Source organism: Brienomyrus brachyistius, chromosome 3, assembly GCF_023856365.1.
Source record: "Brienomyrus brachyistius isolate T26 chromosome 3, BBRACH_0.4, whole genome shotgun sequence".
In the NCBI taxonomy this organism is placed as follows: Eukaryota; Metazoa; Chordata; class Actinopteri; order Osteoglossiformes; family Mormyridae; genus Brienomyrus; species Brienomyrus brachyistius.
The window spans coordinates 6,720,924-6,744,394 of record NC_064535.1 but is presented as its reverse complement, the minus strand read 5'-3'; the positions used below and the strand labels follow the sequence as shown (position 1 = coordinate 6,744,394).

The window sequence follows — 23,471 nt, the reverse complement described above, 5'->3', positions numbered from 1 at the left end:
CATCAAATGGGTATAATGTTATTGTGTGTGGTCCATGACATATGACACATGGAACCTGGGAATCACACATTAGCAGAGTGGCAATAGGTGTGGCTTTTGTGTGCCGTCTTGAAAAGTATGGCCCGTTTTGCCCAATTTTAACGTCTTCATTCTCAGCTGGCCAGGCCAGATAGTCGCAAAATCTACATGTCGTAAACGACAGCTCAGACTAACTGTGCACATCAGCAGCAATCAAATGGCCAGAGAGACACTTCAAAAATCCACATGTGAAATGAGGAGTTTCTGTCTCCTGCTGCTTTGGAGCTGTGGTGGCAAAGACCTCCCGGAAAAGCGTCGGCTCAATTGCATACACGACTTTCAGTGCTTGATTTTCCCTTTACAGAAGATATGGCAGTTCAGAAAGGCTTATATTCTACTTAAATATATGAATATAACAATTAAAATTCTTATTAACTTTATTTCATTATTCAAAAGGGGGAAATTAGCTACTACTCTGAGAAGTGGTACTGTTTCCTCTCACAGAGAAAACTTTCACACTGATTGGTGTTCATTTGCTAAAATCTGTATTCACTACATTTTAGAAATAAGCGTCCAACTGGCTCCTCTGAAGAGGAGGTTGGGCTGCAAGGCAAACACATTATTCACACACTGAGGCACAGGGCCATTTCCTGTACCACCCTCAGGAACTACAACTGCCCCTGCTCCCTGCCCCCCCATGACTTAATTATAAATCACTGTAAAGGAATCTGCATATTTCCACAAAGGGCACAGTTGCAATAACAAGCACAACACTGTTGTAATTTGACTGAATAAAAAGGAACCAATCATGACTAATTATCACCGACAAAAAGTCACCCTGAAGAGTTTGACTGGAATATTTCTTTGCTTTTCACTTACCCCCCACCCCCCACTCATTTTTTTATTCTGTAATAGTCAGTTCAAGTCAATAGCTCAAGTGCTGAGAACTGAATTTAAAAGGAAGCCATCTACTAGTGCCCCCCCTCCCCAAAAGGTCAGTCCAAATCTCTAGGCATGGGGAAAGTGATACTTTTGTTGTAGAATGTTCTCCATTTCCCAGGCAGGTTTAATTGATGCACATCCATGTCAGGAAGGGCTTGGTTCAGTTGGCCCGGCTAAGCCTGTCATTGGATAAATCAACGGCTTTCAGCAGACGCTTGTCTACAGCTTCTATAGCTGGTGCCACAGAGAAAAACTGACATAATTAAAATTCACTCGCCTCAACCCATTTCCAACCCAATGGCTCATTTCCGTAAGGAAAAAAAGAGAGAGAGAGAAACTTGAGAGGAATTCACAAACGAGTGTGGGACACTGGGAGATCTTATTAACGGCTACACCTGTACCAGCTCACCAACACTCCTCCATCTCACTGGTGCTGTGGCTTTAAGTGGGCCCAAATGTCACGCTTTACATTCGGTAATATTTCACACGACAAATAAATTTGAACGTAGTTCATGGAAATGTCAAGAGGTGCGAAACCAACATCCTAATCTACTGCCGTACATTTCTGTTTCATCAAAAAAATAAATAAAATAACAGTGGATAATTAGTGTCTTTTCCTTATTACTTAGTAAAAAGTGGCACAACGCCGCATTCCTAATTGGAGTTAATTGACCACTGCTGCCCGTGTTCCAAATCAAACAAACGAGAACGGCGAGAGTGGCGAAGTGACCTTTTAAAAGCATTAGACTAATTAACCTTTGGGGTGTAACTCACAGGCACCTGAAAGTGGGCCACAGACAGAGCTTTGCAAGGCCTCTGTGATGAAGGGCACCAGCACACCGATTTATCGGGATGATGAGAAGGGGAAATTAGAGCACCTTCACCACACTCAGCTGCGGAGAGAACCAACAAACAAACATACAGACTCTAAGATGGGCAGGGCAGACTAATATCAGACTCAACTGAACCACAAGTATCCAACGTAGAAACCAAACAGCAGTGTCCTTTTAACCGTGGCCACTTCCAAGAAGCATGTGAGAGAACGCAATTATTCTCTTTTTCATGCAAGGCTTTGAATCTCCCATATTCTTATTCTTCGGTATGAATACATGATAGTACTAATGCTGAAGCATCCCCTTAGGCCAACATGAATAAATATCAGCAAATTGAAAACTGGCAAATAATGCATAAAAGAATAAGAATAAGGAAAGGCATATTACAAACCGCTTAATAAAAAAATATTTGCTCGTAAAAATGTTCAGAAGCCAAACCTTTTTGAGTCAACATATTTATGCTCATTTTGTATAATCTTTGTAATTAAAGTGAGGATGCATACATATTAAAATAAAGGCATTATGTTTTTTCGCAGCCGTTAAATTAATGAATTTGTGCCTCTCACTTTCAGGGCCACAAGTTAATGAGCAAGAAAAATGGCAAGAAAGTGCGTGAAGTGTTAAGCATATAAATGCAAATTAATTAGTCACATGGGAAATTAACAATCTTTAGAAAACAGAGGCTAAAAGCAGCCATGTCATAAAATTTTCGCACAGTAGCGTTTAAACACATAAATAATGATGCAGCGCAAAGCATATAACAAGTGTGTTAAACTGCTGACAGACTTTTCAGCTACATTTAGTATTCGTTATTACGATTTCTTAAATGCTAAATTACCATATTGAAACATCTCCTGACAACTCACATTCAATTATGTACAAGAACACATATCTTTGCTCTGCCTCTTATATTTAGTTATATTTAGTTATTGTTTTATCTGTACAACGAGGGCTAGACCATGACACTTTAAAAACAGACCTTCAAATACCCAGAAAGGAAATCTCCTTTTCCCAAAAAACTATTTTGCTTGCTGAATGCACACAGCTGAACACACCAAAACTCTTTTATCAAGGATTGTTTTATCCTGCCACTCTATAGTGAACAGGCTTAAATTTAAATGGAAATGTTTTTTTAAACTTATTCTTTAGGCTGTACTTTTTGGTGCAGTGGCTCTCAAGCTCGGTCCTCGGGCCCCACTGCCCTGCTTCTTTTCCAGCTATCCCTGCCCCACACACTGCTGATTGACTGAACACACCTGATCCAGGTAATCAGAAGCTGAAAGACAGCTGGGACTTGTGTGTGGGGGAGGGATAGCAGGAAAACAAGCAGGGCAGTGGGGCCCGAGGACCGGGTTTGAGAACCACTGTTTTGGTGTCTAATGTCCATGTCTCAGCATGTGACATTTAAACTGTCAGATTGTCAGTGTTTAAATGTCTTTCAGATTCATATTTATGTTCTATTCATCTGTTTTTTTTTCTTGCACCGTGAGAAACAAGATTGTAATTTCATCTCAGCGTATGACCGATGGATCACACAGCTGAAGATGACAGTAACGGTACTCTGCTGTGTTGCGTCGCACTTCAGAGTAAGATTAAGGTGCTGCAAGACACTTGCTCAGCTTTTAATCATCAACTAGCACCATCCTTGGCTGTATCCAACAGCAGCATTCTGTGCATAGACACGTCTATTTCAGGGTTTCCACATGTGACTGCATGCCTGACAATGGAACAACAACTTCTAAGTCTAATGCTGCAGTAAGTCTAATGATTGCAGTGTATGACTGACTTTCACAGGCGATGCTCTGCAAGGAGACGAGGCTAGCCAACTGACAGGCCTTTCGTCCTTCCTCCTGGCCGCTATGTTATTGAGTGTTAGCACCCAACTAACTGTATAGTATTAAAATGCCAAGTGTACGTTAAAAAGCACACTGTCTCCTGGATGGCACTGGGTCGTTTTGCACTCGAGCAGCACAGTCACTTCTGGTTAAACGAATAATCTGTTAGGACCTGCTGCCTGTCAGACGTAGTCACCTTTTCGGCAATTGGATTTCAGACTCTGACTGAATGTCAGCAGCATGACTAATGAGCGGTCAGCCGCACGTGCTTCGCGGCTCAAATTGGGAGGCCCATGTCTCTTATTGCGCCCATCCGCCGTAACTCCCTCTGTGCTAATGAGTCCAGAGGCAGAGGTGACAACCCACAAACCTGCGTCTGCTGCCTGTTTGCTCCAGCGGGACACTGGGTCCCGGCAGGCTGCAGGAGGAGAGTGTCAGCTAGACAGACTTCTCTGAATAAACAAGAGCAGAGCAGCAGCATGGACACCCAGGGTTCATGCAAGCTGCTCTGCAGGACATAGAGGTTCAGATCATGCACAGCGAATCCTAAAATGCTATATTCTCATTTCTTTCACCCCCATGAGAACCGTTTCCTGCTTCCACCTGAACAAACTGACAAAAATAAATAAACAAACAACATCCCTAAAAATCTAATTGATTGGGTCAACAATGGGTGCAAGGAAGTAAATGATGTTGATGCCTGTTTGCAAGACAAATTTCCAGACAGCAGCGCTTGATTCAGCAACAAAGCAAAGGCAGCCCAGATTCAGACTTCAGTTCAAAGCCAGATGGGCCCAGCTTCACCATGCACACAGTCCTCACACTGCTCCCTCATGTGTCGGAGAGAAAAGCAAGACTTTCAATCCGCCAATCAGATAAAGCTTTGCTTTGGAGATGCACCAACATCACGGCCTTGCTGTGAATGCATGAATCCATGAATTACTGCTTTCATACAATTTCTTCATTAGTGAATAATACTTGGGCACCCCTAACCTGAACCCATGACAGTCTGTTAGTCTGAATGAAAACAGCAGTGTACTGTAAACTTTGCATGTCAAAATACTTCATCATTTCCTATCGAGACCTTTTTATATACTGTTCAAACATCAAAAATATGTACAAAGTTACTACTAGTACACCTCTGCATGCCGTAGCAACTATTAAAGATGCAAAAGTACTGTACCGGCACTGAAAAATAAAATTTTTATTGCTTCAAAAGGCATCTTACATAGCGATTACTTGGAGAATGTATACAGTATAAGCTTAAGGAACTATGACACATGCACATGTAACACATACTGTTCAAGTAGTGATTCCCATCTAGTTGCATCAGTTACTAAACAGAGAAAAAACAAATAGGCGGTTAAAATTCTGATAAACAGATAAATGTCAAACTGGAACCATGATGGAGACTTGACTCAAACTTCAATTTTGTGACTCGTGATCATCTCTGGTTTGGGTTTCACGCCTATATGTGTGTGGCCTGGTGGCTCATCTGCACCTATTGCACATTTCTTCAGTAAGAGCAGAGTGTAAAAGCTGAATTAGCAGAGCAGTAGCACAGCAGTACATAAAATATTACAACGCACACAACATAACTAGAGGCATGTCAAAGTTCAAAAGAGGACAAATTGTTGGTGCCCGTCTCACTGGCACATCAGTGACCAGGACAACAAGTCTTTGTATCGAGAACCATTGTATCCATGGTAATGTCAGCATACCACCACGAAGGACGGACCACTTCCAACAGGAGTAACCGTAGATACAAGAGGAAGCTGTCTGAATGGGATGTCCGGGCACTTACCCGGATTGTATCCAAAAAACATAAAACCAAAGCTGCCCAACTCACTGTAGAATTACATGTACACCTCGAATCTCCTGTTTCCACCAAAATTGTTTGTCATAAGCTCCACAGGCTCAATATTTACAGTCAGGATGCTATAGCCAAACCTTTGGTCACTCGTGCCAATGGCAAACATCAGTTTCAATGGGGCCAGCAGTGCAAATCTTGGCTGTGGACAATGTGAAAAACGTATTGTTCTCGGATGAGTCTACCTTCACTGTCTTACCCACATCAGAGATTCTTGCAGTGGGGAGAAGCCCAAAAGAGGCTCAACACCCACACTGTTCTGTACCCAGACTGCAGCATCCTACTTTGCTACAGGACACTGTAATACTCAGACTTCAGCCTAGGCACAACTTTAGCATAGTTACAACTCTGTTTTCAGCATTGCATCATATACACTGTAATTATTGTCCATCTCAATCAACAATTTTATGATACTAGTGCAATTTCTATCACCAACTCCGAGCAGCAAGCTGAGCAGCTTGTAAATGTGCAATTAATTTGTACGTCGGCCTTGTCAGTGCCAGTATCACAGACTTGTTTACTACTCCCCTGCTAACCCGGGATAAGGTTCCTAAAACTATAGTTGCTAATAACATTGGCAACTTACATAGTCAGAACCATGCAACTGAACTATGAAATGAGGGCTTTTGGGAAACATACTCCTGAGTAGGACATACCCTTTTAGCCTACATGTAATAAATAGCATTACATCAATGCCTATCACTATATATATTTTTCCCTCTCCAGGTGCACTTGTGTACTCATCCCCCCCCCCGAGAGAAAATATTTGTTGCAGATAGTGCAGGTCCATTGGGCTTGAAAGTGGACTGTGTGTGTTAAGTTGTGGGGAGCAGTTACAACAGTTATGAAACAGTTTAGGATTTTTGTATCGGCCAGTTTTACCACCTTCTTTTACATACGCAGGATTGATATTTCAAAGTGAGAACAAAGAAAGCTGACCTGAGATTCAGAGTATGTCGGTTCCATGTACCGATCCTCCTTATTCAGCTATGCTGAGGTACAGTAAAGTCGGATTTTCATTCTATGGCACCTTTAAAGATATACTGTAGTATGTACTTATACTATAGTATGCAAACAAATAATTAGAAAAATGTATCACTAATATTTAAATATTGCACGATTTTGTATGATAATTTTCTGTATTATTTTTGGCTTGTGTGTTGTCTGCAAGTATCTGAGATCTTTCAGCAAGCTCCAAAAATATTCCTGTTTCATTGTGCTCGGCCAACTTGCAAATAACAAAATGCAAATGTTGAATTTGTGAACGTGAAGGGTGCCGATGCGGTGGGCCTTTTTAATCCCATGTCTCTGTTAGTAAAACAATGGCAAAATCAAACATCAATTGAATGACATCATTACTGGAACGCAGGAAAACATTTGCCTGAAAATCATCCAAAGAAAGCTTATACTTTTAATTGCAGAAAGTTTGGGGTCTGTTGAGGTTGCAGATATGGTTATCTGTGACACACTGTATGATATGCTTATCTGAATATGGTTCAGATATGGTTATTTGCATCTCATCATAATTAACAGTATCTTTGCAAGCCTTCCAATTAATAACAAATTACATAGATTGCTATGATTTTAACCTTCCGTCAATGACATGGCTCTTATTAGAAAGTATAGAATATCAGTATTTACTATATAACTTTATTTTAACCACCTGGCTCAAAACAAATTGCTGTTACATTCAAACATTTATGACCTTCGCAAATACATGATTAAGCGTGAACCAAAAAAGCAAATGAATTTTAAGTGCAGAGAAGCAACCTAGATCAAAGGATTTGTAATCCTATCATTTTGTACCATTCATCATCCGGCCAAGTGCTTTCAAGATTTCTTCTGTAGGCAATTTGTGGTTACTACAATTGATCCCCAAGTTCACTAGTGTGTTATGGCTACAAAATACTGCTGCTGATGCCTGAATATGAAGAAGATGACCGCTAAGTACAGCTTACAACCACAACACTAAATTGACAGCTACCTACTGAAATGTTAGTCCACGTCTACAAACAATTATTCAAAATGAGTCATTTTAAATGCTCCTCTAAACTGCAGTCTCTTAAAGAAAGTCACTCAACTACCTATTGAAGCAAGAGGCAAAGCTGATGAGGCAATAAGACCATATCTCACCCACAACGCATTCCAATGAGACATATGTCATCTTAAAACAATCACTGCATTTCTTACGTTAATAATACTCAATCACATTCAATATTTAACAATACGACGAGAAAACAGTCCAAAGCTGGAATGACAATTATATTTTGGAAAAAAAAATATTTATTTCTTCTCCGTCTGAGAATATATTATGAGCTTGAAGATGAAATATGATGCAAGACACAATGAGCACCAGATGGCTGTATCCTCACTGATGTGGACGGACGTTACGCTGCACATGTCACTGTCCTAAAGGGAACCAGATCAGCCTTGCATGACTAACATGGTCAGGGATACCGGCACCCTAAGCTCACAAAGTAACCCCTTTGTCCTTTAAACTTTAACTGGCGTCTGGCTGGAGAGAAAGTCAATGAGGTGGATATGATGATCTTACACAGCCTGTGGACACCTCAAGGAAAAATACCCCGTATAACCCCTAAACTCTCCGTCCCAGCTCATGCCAAAAAACGTCCCACCCCCCAACTTAAAAAAAAAACCATTCCATCCAGAGGAGATGGGAAACCAAATCAACATTCATTGTTATGATCACATATTGCTGTGACCGCAGCTCATAAATAAGGGGGTAATTGAGAATTTCAGACCCCTGCTTCTCCAGTGCAGGGGTTTAACTCATCAGGCTCATTGCCGCAGACTTTGTTTGATGTCTCTGACAGTGATGCATCGCATTCTATACTCTCTCGTCAGCGGAGGGAGGCTGCAGGACATTAAGTTTGCGGACCAGTCCAAGTGATTCCAAATGGTCCATCAACGGAGGCCCTCTCTGTGTGTCATGGTTTCTGAAATGAGAGCAATCAATACATCCAGGCTCAAATGAATGCAGACAGTCAGCTGGAACTGCCAAGCACCACGGTGATCGTAGCTGGCACTGCTGCTCAGTGACAAATACGAGTCAAGACTCGAGTCACCTTTCTCCAGAGCCTCCCAATGGAGCATAGCAAATTAAAAACAAACAAATGAGGATTTCCAAGGCCGTCGTCGGAAATTGCATCCTCTGTTATACTCTTGTGAAGGTACCGCTGACTCCCGGGATTGTTCTGCCTTAGGGCAGACCCACAAACCATTCACTTCAATACTCATCCCACTTCATGATGTCCGTTTGGCATCGGATACATAAACTACAGCGCAGTTGGTCTGGGCCTAGCGAAAAGTCATTACGGCCGACCTTCCCTTCTTATCCTAGAGGGTCCATGGCCACACTCTCTCTGCAACAAACATTCTGGGTTTCAACACAGCCTTGGGAAAAAAATAGTACAGTGTCCCACACTTAGCAATGAGTTAACCGTTGCTGCTATTCAAAGTGCTCCGTGCTGAGTTCTGAAGTTCAATGAATCGTTTCTTGGCTTGGGGCTTCTCGTCATTTTTCATCTGAAGCCCATCCATCAGCTTAGTCCTCTCTGGGCTTTGGTTTCACCTTGTCTCTGCTTTGTTTGGTTTTCCCACTTTCGCAAACTGAGCTCTCTTTTCACAGGCTTTGAAATGTCACGACCTCACTTTAGAAGGGATATTTAAAGTGATGTAACAAGACGTCGGTGTTATGAAACCCGGGCTGCCTGAAAATCCAAAAGCGGCTCACCAGACCACTAGATGTCAACCGAGACACTGCAGTCAGGTAAATCTCAGGAAGGACGGCAGCAGACGTCTACTGAGCAATGTGGCCTCTTCCATGAGGTCAGGTAAAACGCAAAACCGAGAAATCCTCTCCTGGTTATTAAATAAACAACAATATAAAGAGATGGTGACTATGTAGTGCTGAAAGATAAAACCTTGGACAATTGTAAGTAAAATTGTAACTTAATTGAAGTTTAAGAAGCAGCCCAAACTGAAACTGTGTAAACACCTTGGCAGCTATTTAATTTATTAGACTATTCAAATATAGAACTTCTGTCACTGTGGGGCCCTGAAATGGAACAATCAGAGAGGCCAATATGTTTAATTATATGACAAAATGACACATTTACATTTTAAGGTCTAACAGAGTTCTGCATGCATCTATAAGCATTATTCATGTTGATTTTATCAGCCTTGAGCTCAAATGAACAGCAAACACATACTGTATCTTTTAAGGAACTCTAAATGAAGAATGTCCAGCATAAAAGGCGAAGTACCACAAAACACTGAGTGCAAGACCAATATACATTTCTTTTTTTTATTTTATAGAGCTGGCCCAGTCTTCAAAGAATAGGCATTAGTTGGTCGCACTGGTTATACAGAATTTTAATATCCTACACACATATTTGTTTTGTGTTTACAATTTTTGACGTACATCCCATTTCAGTGCATGTGAAAGCCATTATAAAGCTGTCTGTTCATGTTTGAAAATACAGCCCCTCCACACACCACCCAAAACACTACCCTACAGAGCATACCCCTCCCCCCTCCACCTTTACACATGTCAATGACTAGCTATCCAGCCAGCTCAGCGCTAATCTGTCTAGGAGAGCCTGGAAGATGGCGTTCGGTACTTTGCACGCGACGGAAAGAGGGATGCCTGCCATATCTGTCGAGGAACAGACGCCTTGGAAACGTTTTTGTCTCATTCCAGGGTCCAGAGAAGCCGTCCTTTCAAAGAGGGAGGGGGGAACGACATGGGCATGCTAAACAGCAAAATCGCACTGTCAGATGTCATCTGCTGGGGTCGAGTCAATCACAGATCAGCACTGTTTTCTCAGAAGAATTGCTGAATCTGTAGCAGCTGTAAAAATAAACGCTACAGCATTTGGCTGTGCAGTAAAAACAAAACCCAATTCTATAAATATGGCAATTATTAAATAAATAAATGAATAGCCTAACTGGATAAATCACTAAAATGTGTTTAATATATTATATATTTAATATATTAAATATATTAATAAAATGCTAGTTGAAGAATTAGAAAGAAACACAAATGTTTACAATTGTTCACTGCATACTGTCTGAACTGTACTTTTTACCACGAATCCTTATAGTGAATATATAACTTGTTGTGGCATTTTATACATGTTATTGCAATTTCTAATTGTTGCTTTAGTAGACATTTCGTATCAAACATGACTTACAAGTGCAATTCAACTGGTCGCCATGCCATATCATCTCAAAATGACATCCAACTTAAGCACCGCCCACCTATATTTCCATTCAATGATTTCCTGATTAATGGCCAGCTGGACAGCAAAGGTTCCTTTGTGGCACTGACATATTCTAGGAAAAATATTAAATTTTTATGAAATGTAAGTTTCTTTGATAACTTTCTGCACACAGCAGTATGAGGTATGTTTTCTCTCAGTTTGCAGTGAACTTTGACCATCAAAAGATTCTGAATTGGGTAGATTTAAACAGATTTTTAAGTAAAGCTTTACCAAAACCACTTGACTCTTTAGCGTACATTGTAGCTATGTGCTTTGACTACATCCCTGATGAATGAAACTGAAATGCAGAAAAGGAAAGCAGATGTGCTGGGAGAGCAAACCAAGTAAATATTGTTTTAAAAGCAGAACACGCTAATAGAGCCTTGATATAGATTTCACAAATTACATACAATGTATTTCCTTTAGAATAAGAACCAAAAATTGCCAATGGGGAAATGTACATTTAAAAAGTAGCTTTGGCTTTAAATAAAACGACAATTCTGACATTTAAGCTCACTAATTTAACCAATAAAATGTAATAATCTGTCTTAATATTAATAATAATAGCTAGCAACCTATTTTTTTTGCTTTTCAAAAAGACATTTATAGCTGCAATTCCATCTGATAGGTCATTTGGCTGTCATATAGCTTTCAGAAATTTACTAAAACATCGGTGATTATAATCAATAAACAAACGATGAATATTCTAGTATTTGCTCATACATTAGGAAAAAAGATTCTGAAAATTGTATAACAGGTGTATACAAATTAAATTCACTTAAAGCTAACGGTACATATTTACCGATTGTGAAGTATGGGAAAAGACAAGAAAGAACAAAAAAGACAAAGAAAGTTGTTCTAATGGCAGGTCTGAGGAGGAATGAAGATAGGTATTCTGTAAACTTTGAACCAGAATGTTTTCCCCACTGAGTTTCAAATACTTGAGAAAATATTTAATCTTCGCTGCAAGGTAACCACTATTTTCTGTCAGAAAAGGTTTACCAGTGGGATGTTATCTCAGGCATCATCCAGGTAAATTGTGTACTGCTTTAATTTGCTTCCTGAATGACTGCAGTGTCCGAGTATGAGGTTGGAGGGATCGACACCATAAATCTGTGACACGTCTAGCCTGTGAGCACCTATTTAACTATCGCTTCAGGTCTATGACCAAATCCACCAAGTGCATGCATCTCAGGCCTGGAAGCCTACTGCAGTATCTGAAGAAATCCCCCAACACAACTGAGCTGAAGAGCATCATGTGACCTGCAACGCAGTAGACCGACCGCTAACTAAACTTTGATACAAGTTTGGCATACAGTGAAGAAGCTGTGTGGCCAAGATGGTTGAAGAAACAAAGATCTGCTGGTTTATCACAGCGCAGGCTGCACAAAAACCAGAAGCAGCCTTCTGATGCCCAATGTTATCGTACATTGTAGATGTGCTGCAGAGTTCAAAGATGCAACAAACTTACTGCAGCCTCTTTCCCTCAAGAAAGTACATCAAAAGATAACAACAGGCTGGCAACTAATTAGAGGTGCAGAAGGAAAAGTCACTCGTATCGGCACTGTCAGATCACCCTGGATCTGAGTATTACCCAGTAACATCTCTGATAAGGTCTGTGCTTCTTTTGTTACAGGAGAATAGCAAGATATGTTTGATTTGGATCACATAGAGGTTCTGCTTTGATCTTCAACAGGTTGTCAAATGGTTACTGTTTCGCCATCAGTAGGCACATTGAAAACTAAAACCAAAAAATAAGATTTGACAGAGAAACGGAGATTGCTCCAAGGTCTTAAAATGCTGTGTGATTTTTTTTTTTAATATGTCACAGGGTTGTCTTTGCACACCCGGCACAGAATGACATGATTCAGATATGAGATGTAATGCCAAAAAAAAGAACGTGACTAAGAGGCAAAAAGGGTTGGGGAAGGAAAGGGAAAAAGCAAAAAAAAAAAAAAGAGTATAAAAGCTACATGCCCCGTCAGAGAGGAGCTGATCAATGACCTGCTGATAAGTCTATAAATGATCTATCATCAGACCACAGCAGACAGCATCTTCCATATAGCACAGCCATATTGGAACCTTTTCCAAGAGAGTATCATGACTCAAAACACAGCAGAACCACAAAAAGGCTCTTAAATGTCAACCAAACCTTATAGTGGCAGTCAGATTTTGTCAAAGCAACCCAACATCCCATTAATTTGGGCATAAATAAACATCTGCCCTTCTAATGACCACGCAACAATGGCAGTGAGGTGTATAGAGAGAGAGAGAGAACCCCGGCCACAGCCAATGAGAGGTGCCTTCTCAGGCGGGGTGAATATCTCTGTTGCAATGTGTCACTGGGGCCGTCGACACCACAGATGGGCCGGCCGTACTTACCACAGATCTCAAGTCATATTCCTTGACCAGCGCCAGCGAGTTCTGGTAGCACTGCGACAGCAGCTCTTTCTGGGCCTTGCCGACGTAGCCTCTGGCCACTGGGCCCACGGTATGGATAACATCTGTTGGGAAAGGCAGACGAAAAGAAATGTCATACAGGCACTTCTCATACAAATTTATCCGAAACACTATAAATGGGTTTTGACTTTTTTTTCAGTGCACGTCTCTATGAAGGTCATGGGAACACTGAATGATCATAATGGATGGTCCTTTAACAAGTACTTTGGCAAACCTCAGTTTAATATCTCAGGCACACAGGTACACCACTCACATGCAGCATTTATGCAGCCACTCAGTTCAAATGCATGCATGCACACACATACACACAGAGATTAGGTATCTATATCTATATCTTTGTGGGGACTCTCCATTCATTTCTCTAGGCATAACCCTAATCCCAACAATGACAACCTTAATTTGATTGCAGTCGCACATATTTATAAAGCTGACTGATAAAATGTACCAACAAGGTCAAAATAAGGGTTTTATCACATTGTGGGGATATTTGCTACAAAAACAAATATAATAATATTACATATACCACCCCCTCCCCCCCCCCCCCCCACACACACACAAAATCACAGCCTCAAATCCCCGTCAAGTTCACTTATACATTTTAACGTCAGAAGTTAGAAGCCTGTAAATATCGTTAGTAAAGGAAAAAGCATTTGGTTGCACGTGGTTAATTCTGCTCTATAAAAGAACTTGATCTCGACCACTGCCTGCATGCTGTGAGTGAAGGGGAAAACAACACAGTTCTCTAATACTTTTCATAAAGGCCCTCTTTCCAAAATGGTTGCACCTGAAAAATAATAGATAATTCTGCTCAAACCTTTTTATATTGCTATTACCTCGTAATGCAGTGGGAATCTGAATTTTTCATTATAATTTTATTTTATTTTAACAAATACTTTACAATAGCAGAATCATCCAGCTCAAAGATAGAAATATTATCAAGGAAAACAAACAAGATTTGTGTTTGTTATGACAATGGGGACGCGTTTAATAACCCTCTTGCCCAAAATGAACACATTTGTCCTGTTAATGAAATGGTAACCCTGATAGAAAATCAATTACAACATTCTTTTATCATATCTGCTCAAGAATTCATATCTCCCATTCGGCTCTCGCTCGCCTTGCATAGTAATGCGACCGCCTGCCAATCACAGCTCTCCTTTTCTAAGCTGGCCAGACTGAAGAATGCGATGCTCTTTAATTGAATCATAAGTGCGATGACAAGAAAATAAGCGAATGCGAGGATGGATTTGACAGAAAAATAATGCAACTATCTGACATAGCTTCCCCAGGCTGCGTATGGGCGTAGCTCTGGTATGATAATGACAAAGATTATTTATTGCACACAGCTCCGTCCACTGATGCATGCTGTCATTCCTGTTAACGTGCTGCACCGCCGCTGACACCTTTGTCCATTTGCCAGCTTCTGGTTGGCATGTCTGACGATGTAGTCGTCATGCAACGCAACACGACACTATTGCTGCATGAAAACTGACCAAAGCTTTTTCGCTGCGGCCCTGAGCATTTCTCAGGAAAATAAAGAAACAGACGCCCAGACATTAACAGGGGGATTAAGCAGAGAAGCACTTGTGTTACTTAGGGAGCAATAAAATAAAGCGGCATGTTTGCAGTACTTGTAATTGCAACAGTATTATTAATAGCAGAAAAGCAATTGCACCAAGAAGTGTAAAGGCAGCTAAAACAGAAATAAAAGAATATCATGTAGCATCAGAAAGACTATAGCTCCGTTTTCTCCAGGAAGAGAGCGTTCGAGAGCCTGGACACAAGGCTCTGGGCCGGGCCCCATGCAGCCACGCAGACATTATGAAAATGACCAGCTGTGGACTCGCTTTAGAGGAGGGAGCATTTTTCAGCTGCTCAGCTGGTGGCAAAGGCTTCACTACAGCAACCAGTTAATGATCCTTTGGGTCCATCTGGCTCCTGCAGAGCGCAGTCTATACAGAGGCCCTCAGATCATATGACTCTCCCTGCGTCTGGTTTGAAACTCAGCCCCTGGGACACAACCTGCCATCCGTCCTCCAATGGGATTAAATTAGGATGTTTATTTATGATTAAGTTAGACAGGAAAAAAATGAATTAATGATAAATGGATCAGAGAAACAAAATCAATATACCTTGTAATTTCAATATGCCTAGTTTCTGTATAAAGTAACTGACCAGTCAATGTACGCTGTTATGATACAACAAAATTACTCTAGTTCAGCTATAGTCCTGTACATCAAAAGTACATCAGTAAATGCTAACATATGCAAGTAATACAAAGAGCATGTTGCTCTCATACAAAGGTTTATACAGTATGTGCCAAAAAGCTGCTGTTTTTCCTTTAGAAGTCAAAATCTGACATCCATTTGACACATTATTCCAGGAGTTCTGCAGTTAGTATTTGAATACAACCTTGTGAATTGTGATAACATGCATTCAGGATGACTGTCTTTTTAAAGTTTTCAAATTCAATTTCATTTTACACCAATTCAACCCCGAAAGTCTACATATAAAGAAAAAGAAATATATCATAACAAGTTGGATGATTAGAACATTAAAGTTCTGTTTCTTTGTCAACAAACAGTTTCTACAAATTTTGAATATGTGTTATTTGCATTACAAATGGACATTAAACATTTTGTTTGTTTTGAAAAGGTTTAGAATATTTTATGAATGTTTCACATTACTTATTACAATTCACTTTGCTTTACAATGAATGAAAGATAAACCCATGATTCAAAATGAAGTAACTTTCTACATTATAGAACATGAACCATTTCTTAATTTGTCAAGCAATGGGGAACAGGACATAGACACCTCCAACTCTTTCATGTTCCTCAAACTATACCAGAACAATAGGTTCCAGGGCGCATTATCCTGCTAAAAGAGGCCATGAACGGATGTATATACAGTTCCTGTAGTCTGCAACAAAGTTTAGGTAGGTGGGACGTGTCAAAATAACACGCACGTGAAAGTGAGAGGAACACTGGCCAGAGCGTCACACTGCCCCTGCCGGCGCGTCCCATAGCGCATTCTGGTGCCATCTCTTCCCAGGAAAGCACCTGGCCACCCACGACGCAACAACTCTGACTCCATCGTCTAACCATCATAATTTAGCCCTGGTCAAAGTCGCTCAGATCCACCTACTTCCCCTTTTTCTTGAATCCAACACATCAACTTCAAGTTGTGACTGCTCACTTGCCTCAAATGTAATGGCACCATTGACACTAGATAATCAATGCCATTCACCTCACCTCTCAGTGGTTTTAATGTTATGGCTGATCACTGTAAAAAGCAGCTGTAAAACCACCTGTAAACAAGGACAATTAAAAATATTCTTCAGACTAAAGTTTGAAGTTTTTGTCCTTGTAGCATGTTGGCTGCCAAGTAATCGGTGTTTCCAAACAAATATAAGGTTGTTCTGGAGTCCCACCTGATGCTGGGAGTTATGGAGACGTTGATTTATTGGACTGCAATCTTTACCCAGAAAAACTGTATTATAAGCATCCCACAATGTGGCAATAATGGGCCATCTGCTAAAATGTTTGTCATGTATTATTCATCGTGAACAGTACAAGCAGATGAGCGCCATGCCAATTCATGCCTGGACCTACACCAAACAGAGCCACTGGTAAATACAGGCTACTCACACCCAGTTGCACCCAAAGTTCCTGGTTGTGATTTCAATACCTCCATGGAAATAAATATTTAATCACCTTGTTTACTTGAAATAAGTGAAAGAGCAGCACTGCTCATTCGATAGATCACAAAAAAAAATTAAATAAATAATGCACTGGGTTTCTGTACAATGTCTTATGACTGCAGAACATAAACGGCAAACCTCCTACATGATCAGTTTGTTTTCTAGCTATATTCAATTTAAAATGGTGCTTCCTAATTATCAGTCTTAAATACAGTATTTTCAGACATTTAGATTGATAGATATCATTAAAATATTGGTTTACAATGAACAGATCACCTTTAGGGTAGGGGTTAACAAGCAGAATGTTTGCAGGACATTAAGAACCTTGAGAGAATGATCGCCTTCCATTTGCAATGGTTTGAGTATTCACTGAGGCAGTCCGCTAAACTCCACACCTCATTTATCTACGCGTACTTTCACAATTTGGGGAGATCATAACATGCAAGCAAGTGCTGTGTGCCTTAGCTACTATGGGAAACCTTAAGCCATCAGGTCAATTTGCATTAGCAAGAGAAAAAAAATCAGATATAAAAAGGTCTTCACTTATGCTCCTAATCACTGTGTTGCACTGTTGTACAACACATTTGTTGTATTGCGTGTAATGTTCAGCTGACACTCATGAAGTTTTTATCCAGTGACTGATCACTCTGCTGTGCCCTGCGATGGGCTGGCCCCCCTTCCTGGGTTGTTCCCTGCCTCGTGCCCATTGCTTCCGGGATAGGCTCCGGACCCCCCGCGACCCAGTACGGATAAGCGGTTTGGAAAATGGATGGATGGATGGATGGATGATCACTCTGCACATAATGTGAGATAAGTACAAAACAACGGACTGGATCCTGCTATAAGAGAATAAACATGCTGGCAATGCCTGTTACTAGTCTGTTCCTTTTCGCAGATGCACAGTAGTTGCCCTAAATTTCAACATGTCTGGGAGGGGTCTCCTAGTCTGAAGTCACACCACAATAACCGGAAGCTCGACCTCTCCCTGTCAGAACTCACCCACATTCCCGCCAGACAATCAGTCCCACCTTGACTTTCCAACCCCAGTAAATGATACACTTGTCTCTGCCGCAGGGACTGCCAACAAACCTAGATGTCGCTCTTGTATCACCTTGTCCTGCCACGAAGCCCAGTTATCGTCAGAGAAGGTTCTTCCTTCACCTCCATCTCATTCCTTTTATATGTATGTTACGAAATCCCTTCGACTCATTAAAAAAAAAAAAGAGCAACTGCTTAAGTATCTGCAAAATGTTATCAGTTAGTCAGTTAGTGCACAGTTAGTGCACCAGCCGGCTCTACTCATCAACAAGAACACATACATTAGCCCCCAGTGCACTGAATCACCTCTCCAGAACTTGCTCATTCAGTACCGTCACCCCTCTCACTGACACAAGATCCCAGCATCTGGCATAATCGCTAAATCACTTCCCTTATTTTGGTGCTGCTAGTGCCGCTTTTCCAGACCAATAGTTATCGAATCAAGCCTGCATTTCAGAAAAAAGCGTTAACTATCTGGCTGTGCTAAGTAACATGAACACTACTTATTAATACTACTATCTGTACGAGAAAATGTTTACTTCAAGATGATTAGCAAACGCTAACTCATAACAGTACAGCTTGTGACTCTGCATGCTTTAATAAACAACATGCTTGTTCGCCTTGGGTTTACAATTCAATCTGAAATACCCAGGAGTTTGTCATGTTTTCTAATTATTGACTAATATTCTCTCACATTCCATCCATTTCTGAGGCAGGAAATCAAACCGATTTCCCCTTTCCTAACATCTGATTGTAAGCATACGATGGGAATTTCATCTCTTACCAGTCCACCCAGGAGACACAGCACAACTCAAAGTGGGATGAGTCAACTCATATGAAGGCATTTTCTACAATATAATTCAGTCACTATTTGCAACTGTTCTTGGAGTAGTGTTTGAATACAACACAGACTTAGACAAAATAACTAGCAAAGGTAAAACTATAAATAAATCCACCATAATGAGATTACCAAGTGAGTCAAATTTAAAAGGGAGGCTCTCCTCAGTCAGAATTCCTAATACTTGCTCAGGAACCACAGTGTTTAAGGACACACGTCATCGAAATGTTATGCCGTATCATGACATAATGTCATACCATTAAGCACCGTGATTCATTTCCGCTGGCCTAAAAGGTTCCAAACACAATTTCAATGGGTACATTCATCATGATGCAGTGTCAACAGGCACGCAAGAACTCCTTACATCAAACAGCAGTAAAATAGTGCATCATTTAAAGCTGTGCTTGGAGTCAATAAGAGAAACTATGACCCAAAACGAGATTAGTGAAGAGCATCGGTCTGTGAGATCGACATACCACGTTCCTGGCCGTGGCTGAAAGGCGAACAGCAGTCAGATTGTTCAGCAAGAATTGAAAAATGAGAACGAGTATACTCAAGATTCTCAGCAACACCGTAAGTGCTTCTGATTTGGCCTCGTTAAAGCCGTAGTTTTTACTAAGGCACTACATTTGAAAACTATTCTGAGCCTTGTTAAGGCTGCCCAAGGATTCCTGAAAGCAATAAGCTCACATGGCTGGATTGCGGTACAGCTTTAAATAGAGGATTGATTACCATTTGTGGGTTAACTGCTCATTGATTCCCACCCTGAGAAGTAACCATATGATTTGATAATAGACCAAATGAGGGAGGGTCATTAAAAAATATGTTGGTAAACAGTTCAATGAAATCAATAAAAAAATATATATATATCTTCACATTGCTTTAGGGACATAAACTAGGAAGGTGAGTATAAATTCCCGTCCATGCCGTCAATAAAAGACCAACAATGTTCAAACCTAGTAACCATCTTAAAATGCTTATGTACATCACTTAAAAAAGGTTATATGACCATAAATTAATGACAGATCATTGCCTTTGCAAAGTGCTAGCTGTAGGTCGCTATATTTATTATAAATAAAAGTCCATATTTGGCTATTTTTCCTCGCTACAATTCATATACAAAGCATTTTCTTGCATCTCCACTCTTCAGCATCAATAGCAAGTGCATACATGAATCCAGAAGGTAAAATCTGCTAAAGCTCAGTGATCATCTTGGTTCGGTTCTCCCTCCCTTCGAAACCTCTTGGAAGTTGGAAACCCCTTTTATATTTTTTCCCACTTCCTGTCATTAAAGTTATGCTTGTGTAAAATTCTGTCAATACTCAATAAAAAATATACACATAATTTTTCTGATTGAATTGCTTATGGTAATACAGAACATACTTTTGTGAGGTGCCACGATTATTTTTCCTAAAATTAGGTCATATAAAAAAAAAAACCAACTGTATATTAATTACGAAAATGAATAATGTATAAGTTGAAGTGATTTTTTTTTTTGCTTCCCATCACCACTTGTTTTATATGCTGTTAAAAAGGCAAACGTTAAAATAAAGTAGATATGTAAAGTATTTGAATAATTAGGATTTGTAATATAATAATTTATAACATCATCAATGCTAGTTGGTTTTTTAAGTGACCACAGGGATTAGAAGTCCTGACGCCCTATTGATTAATTATGATTTCCCACAAGTAAGCAAGGATGCCCTTGGACTCTGGTCATCATCAAACCTGTGGTGCAAAACGTATGTATATCTATATCATTAATACATGCTTATATATACACTTAAATGTCCTTAGAACCACATTTTGCATGTACAGATTCCTTTAAAATAAGGCACTTATTTTAGAGCACTTTATATTTCTCAACTTTTATGGAACACACAGAAACACCTATGAATTTACATTGATGATTCTTTCATTCAGTTCAAACAGGACAGTGATACTAGTTGGAAGTACAGTATTTGGGTATTTTGTATGAAGTAGATTATGAACATCACTAGATCTCAGTGGGCAAGGATCTGAATTATCCTGATAAGTTTTAATAAAATTATCTCCCATGTTTGTGCTCATCAGGTCTGTATTTTGATGCCGGTTCTCAGTGGTATTTCGGCCCATCTATGCTCTGCTAGTACTGATCCCAATCTGCCCTCAGAAGACAACTCTTAATTGTGTCCCAAAGCACTGATTATGACAGGGTTTGGCTTGAAGATGTGTTTTGTTTAATTCATCTCAAACCATGACACTTATTAACCGGTTTTATGGGATATTTGATCCATACGTAACCATTTCATGTGTACTGTCAGGAAACGGTCATCAAGTGCTGCTTGTAAGCTCTACCAATTAATTGTTTACGTAAACTGTAATTCAGCAAATTAGTAGACATGGAGAAGTATGTACACAAGCACGGAAAACACAACGACGACATGGCCTCCTTCCATTGGAGGTCACACTTTTTCTTGACCTCTTGAAGTTTGGGCACACACAGTCAGGGAACGTGTCAGGTACTGACTACTGACACACCTGCACAGCCGACGATGTAGTTTGTTTTTATCAGTCACCATATGGGAATGCATGTACAGGAGGAGGGCTTAAAAAAAGAAAAAGCCCTACTCCACCACATTGTTTTTCTCGATTCCAGACAGGCTGTACAGTCAATGGTCAGTTCTCGCTCACTTACAGGGAGCATATTAATTCAGTCTTGTCCAGCATAGCTCTCATTAAACTGTCACTAGGTGCAGAAGTAAATGACTGGGGGAAGATGGATAGACATACCGTAGATGTGCAGCTTGGCAGGTTGAGAGGTAGGTTCATATACTCAAGTGCTTCTGGGACAGTCTTTGACTCTGATATCATTACTTCGCTCTGAAAGTCTCACTGAGAAGCACCTTCTCTTTTTCACTTTGACAGCCATTCTGTACATCTGGTTGATGGAAGAACTAGTCTAGTCACTGTAATAGCATGAACTCGTCATGCACATTTCTGCAACGAGCAGCAGAACTCCTCGCCTAATCGCAGTGCCTGTGAGAGGCCATCATACATTCATGTTTACACCTGGAGTTCCAGATGCAGTTCATCTTACAAAAAATCCACAGATACCCATCTATCCTTCTATTCATCTTCCAGCTGATTATCCAACACGGAGCGGTGGAGAGCCTGGACCCTATCCCAGGATGCACAGTTCAAAAGAACACCTTGGATGGGATGCACTATAGATATATTACATCATAAAGAAAGGTCTTGGGAATGTGATGTACAGCCCATGTCATGTGATGAAATGGAACAGGGAGATCAGGTGGATAGAGGAAATAGCTATGGCCAAATTGATTTCTCAGCCTTCGCATCTTCATGTGGATGCTGACGCAGCTTAGTGCATATAAGACAGGTGATCCTGCTGTAATGAGCTTATCTAAAAGCAAGGCAAAATCAGAGACAGTAAACTGCTGACATTATTAGGATGATTACAAGCTCCCTGTCAACAAAGGACTGAAAACACTGCAATGCTGTCAATTTGACTGTGGTCAACATTACATTTTAAAGAATTGGGTGTGTAAACGTTTTAAGTAAAACAAAAAAGGAAAGTCCTCAGTCATAGGGAATCATCAATGACTCTGTTCTTTGCCACAAAGTTCACAAGCGTCAAACAAAATTAGTCATGATGCTACTGCCCATCTGTGGGATTTTCCTCTCCATTGAAAAGCATGCTGATAAAAACCTGCACATAATAATTTTGCCGGTACCAGCCTGAACCAGTCAGGCAGCTATCATGCCATAAGCTCAGTTTCAGCCTGATTAATACCATCTGATAAGGTATCTCATAATTTCATTCCTCTCATAAAATCTTTCATGAACCAAGATCTTCACACAGTGATACGCAAGTGATAATACTGGGAACACCAACCATCAAAAACATACACACACAACTTTCCCAGAACAGAAGTGTGTTGATTTGTGTTTGTTGAGATTTGGGTCTACGATACAACCTTCATTTAGCATCATCAATCCAGTGCGGAGACTATAAATAACGTTAAAACTTCCATGAGTACAGTACTCATATGAATACGCAATGGCATACAGAATGCTTTACCATTGAGGACGGATATACAGCAGTAACCCCACTGCCCTCCAAAGACTCCTCCAGCCCCACAAATGTACACCTATCCTGCCTTATATGAATTGATATTAGAGGGGGGAAAAAACACAACAGGCATTTGATTCAAAGCTATAGTTGCAGACAAACAATTCCCCAAGACTGTCAGGAACCCTGGCTTGCAAAGAGTGTCAGCAGCAAACTAGCAGCTCAATCATCTTGAATAATGTATGGTTTCACATCCAAATGAAGCAGCCAAGGGCACTTACAAGGCGGAACAAGTACAGGGAAGATGTATGCAGGAGGTGAATATGCATGTGATACTGCAACTGCTTTGCTGAATTGTCTTATACGGCCACACAGTGCCAGAATTGTTTTGAATATCCACAACGGATAAGAAGAATAACTGGCAATTTAAAATTGCTTGGTCGAGTGGGTCTTCAAAATGGCACTAGTGCTGAATTATATTCCTTGGTAGACATAAACATCCTCCGAGATGGGAAATATAGAGGGATAAAACATTAAGAGGAGGAAGAAAACTAGCACACACATTCAGGAAAGG

General features: G+C 40.4%; 1 protein-coding gene across 1 annotated transcript in view; it reads right to left on the bottom strand.

The window, feature by feature from the left end:
* Positions 1-23,471, bottom strand: part of macrod2 (mono-ADP ribosylhydrolase 2) — a 430,585-nt gene that overhangs the window by 124,696 nt on the left and 282,418 nt on the right. The window contains exon 6 of the mRNA XM_049008306.1: positions 13,166-13,287. Coding sequence (XP_048864263.1) covers positions 13,166-13,287 — 122 coding nt within the window. The remainder of the gene's footprint in view (positions 1-13,165; positions 13,288-23,471) is intronic.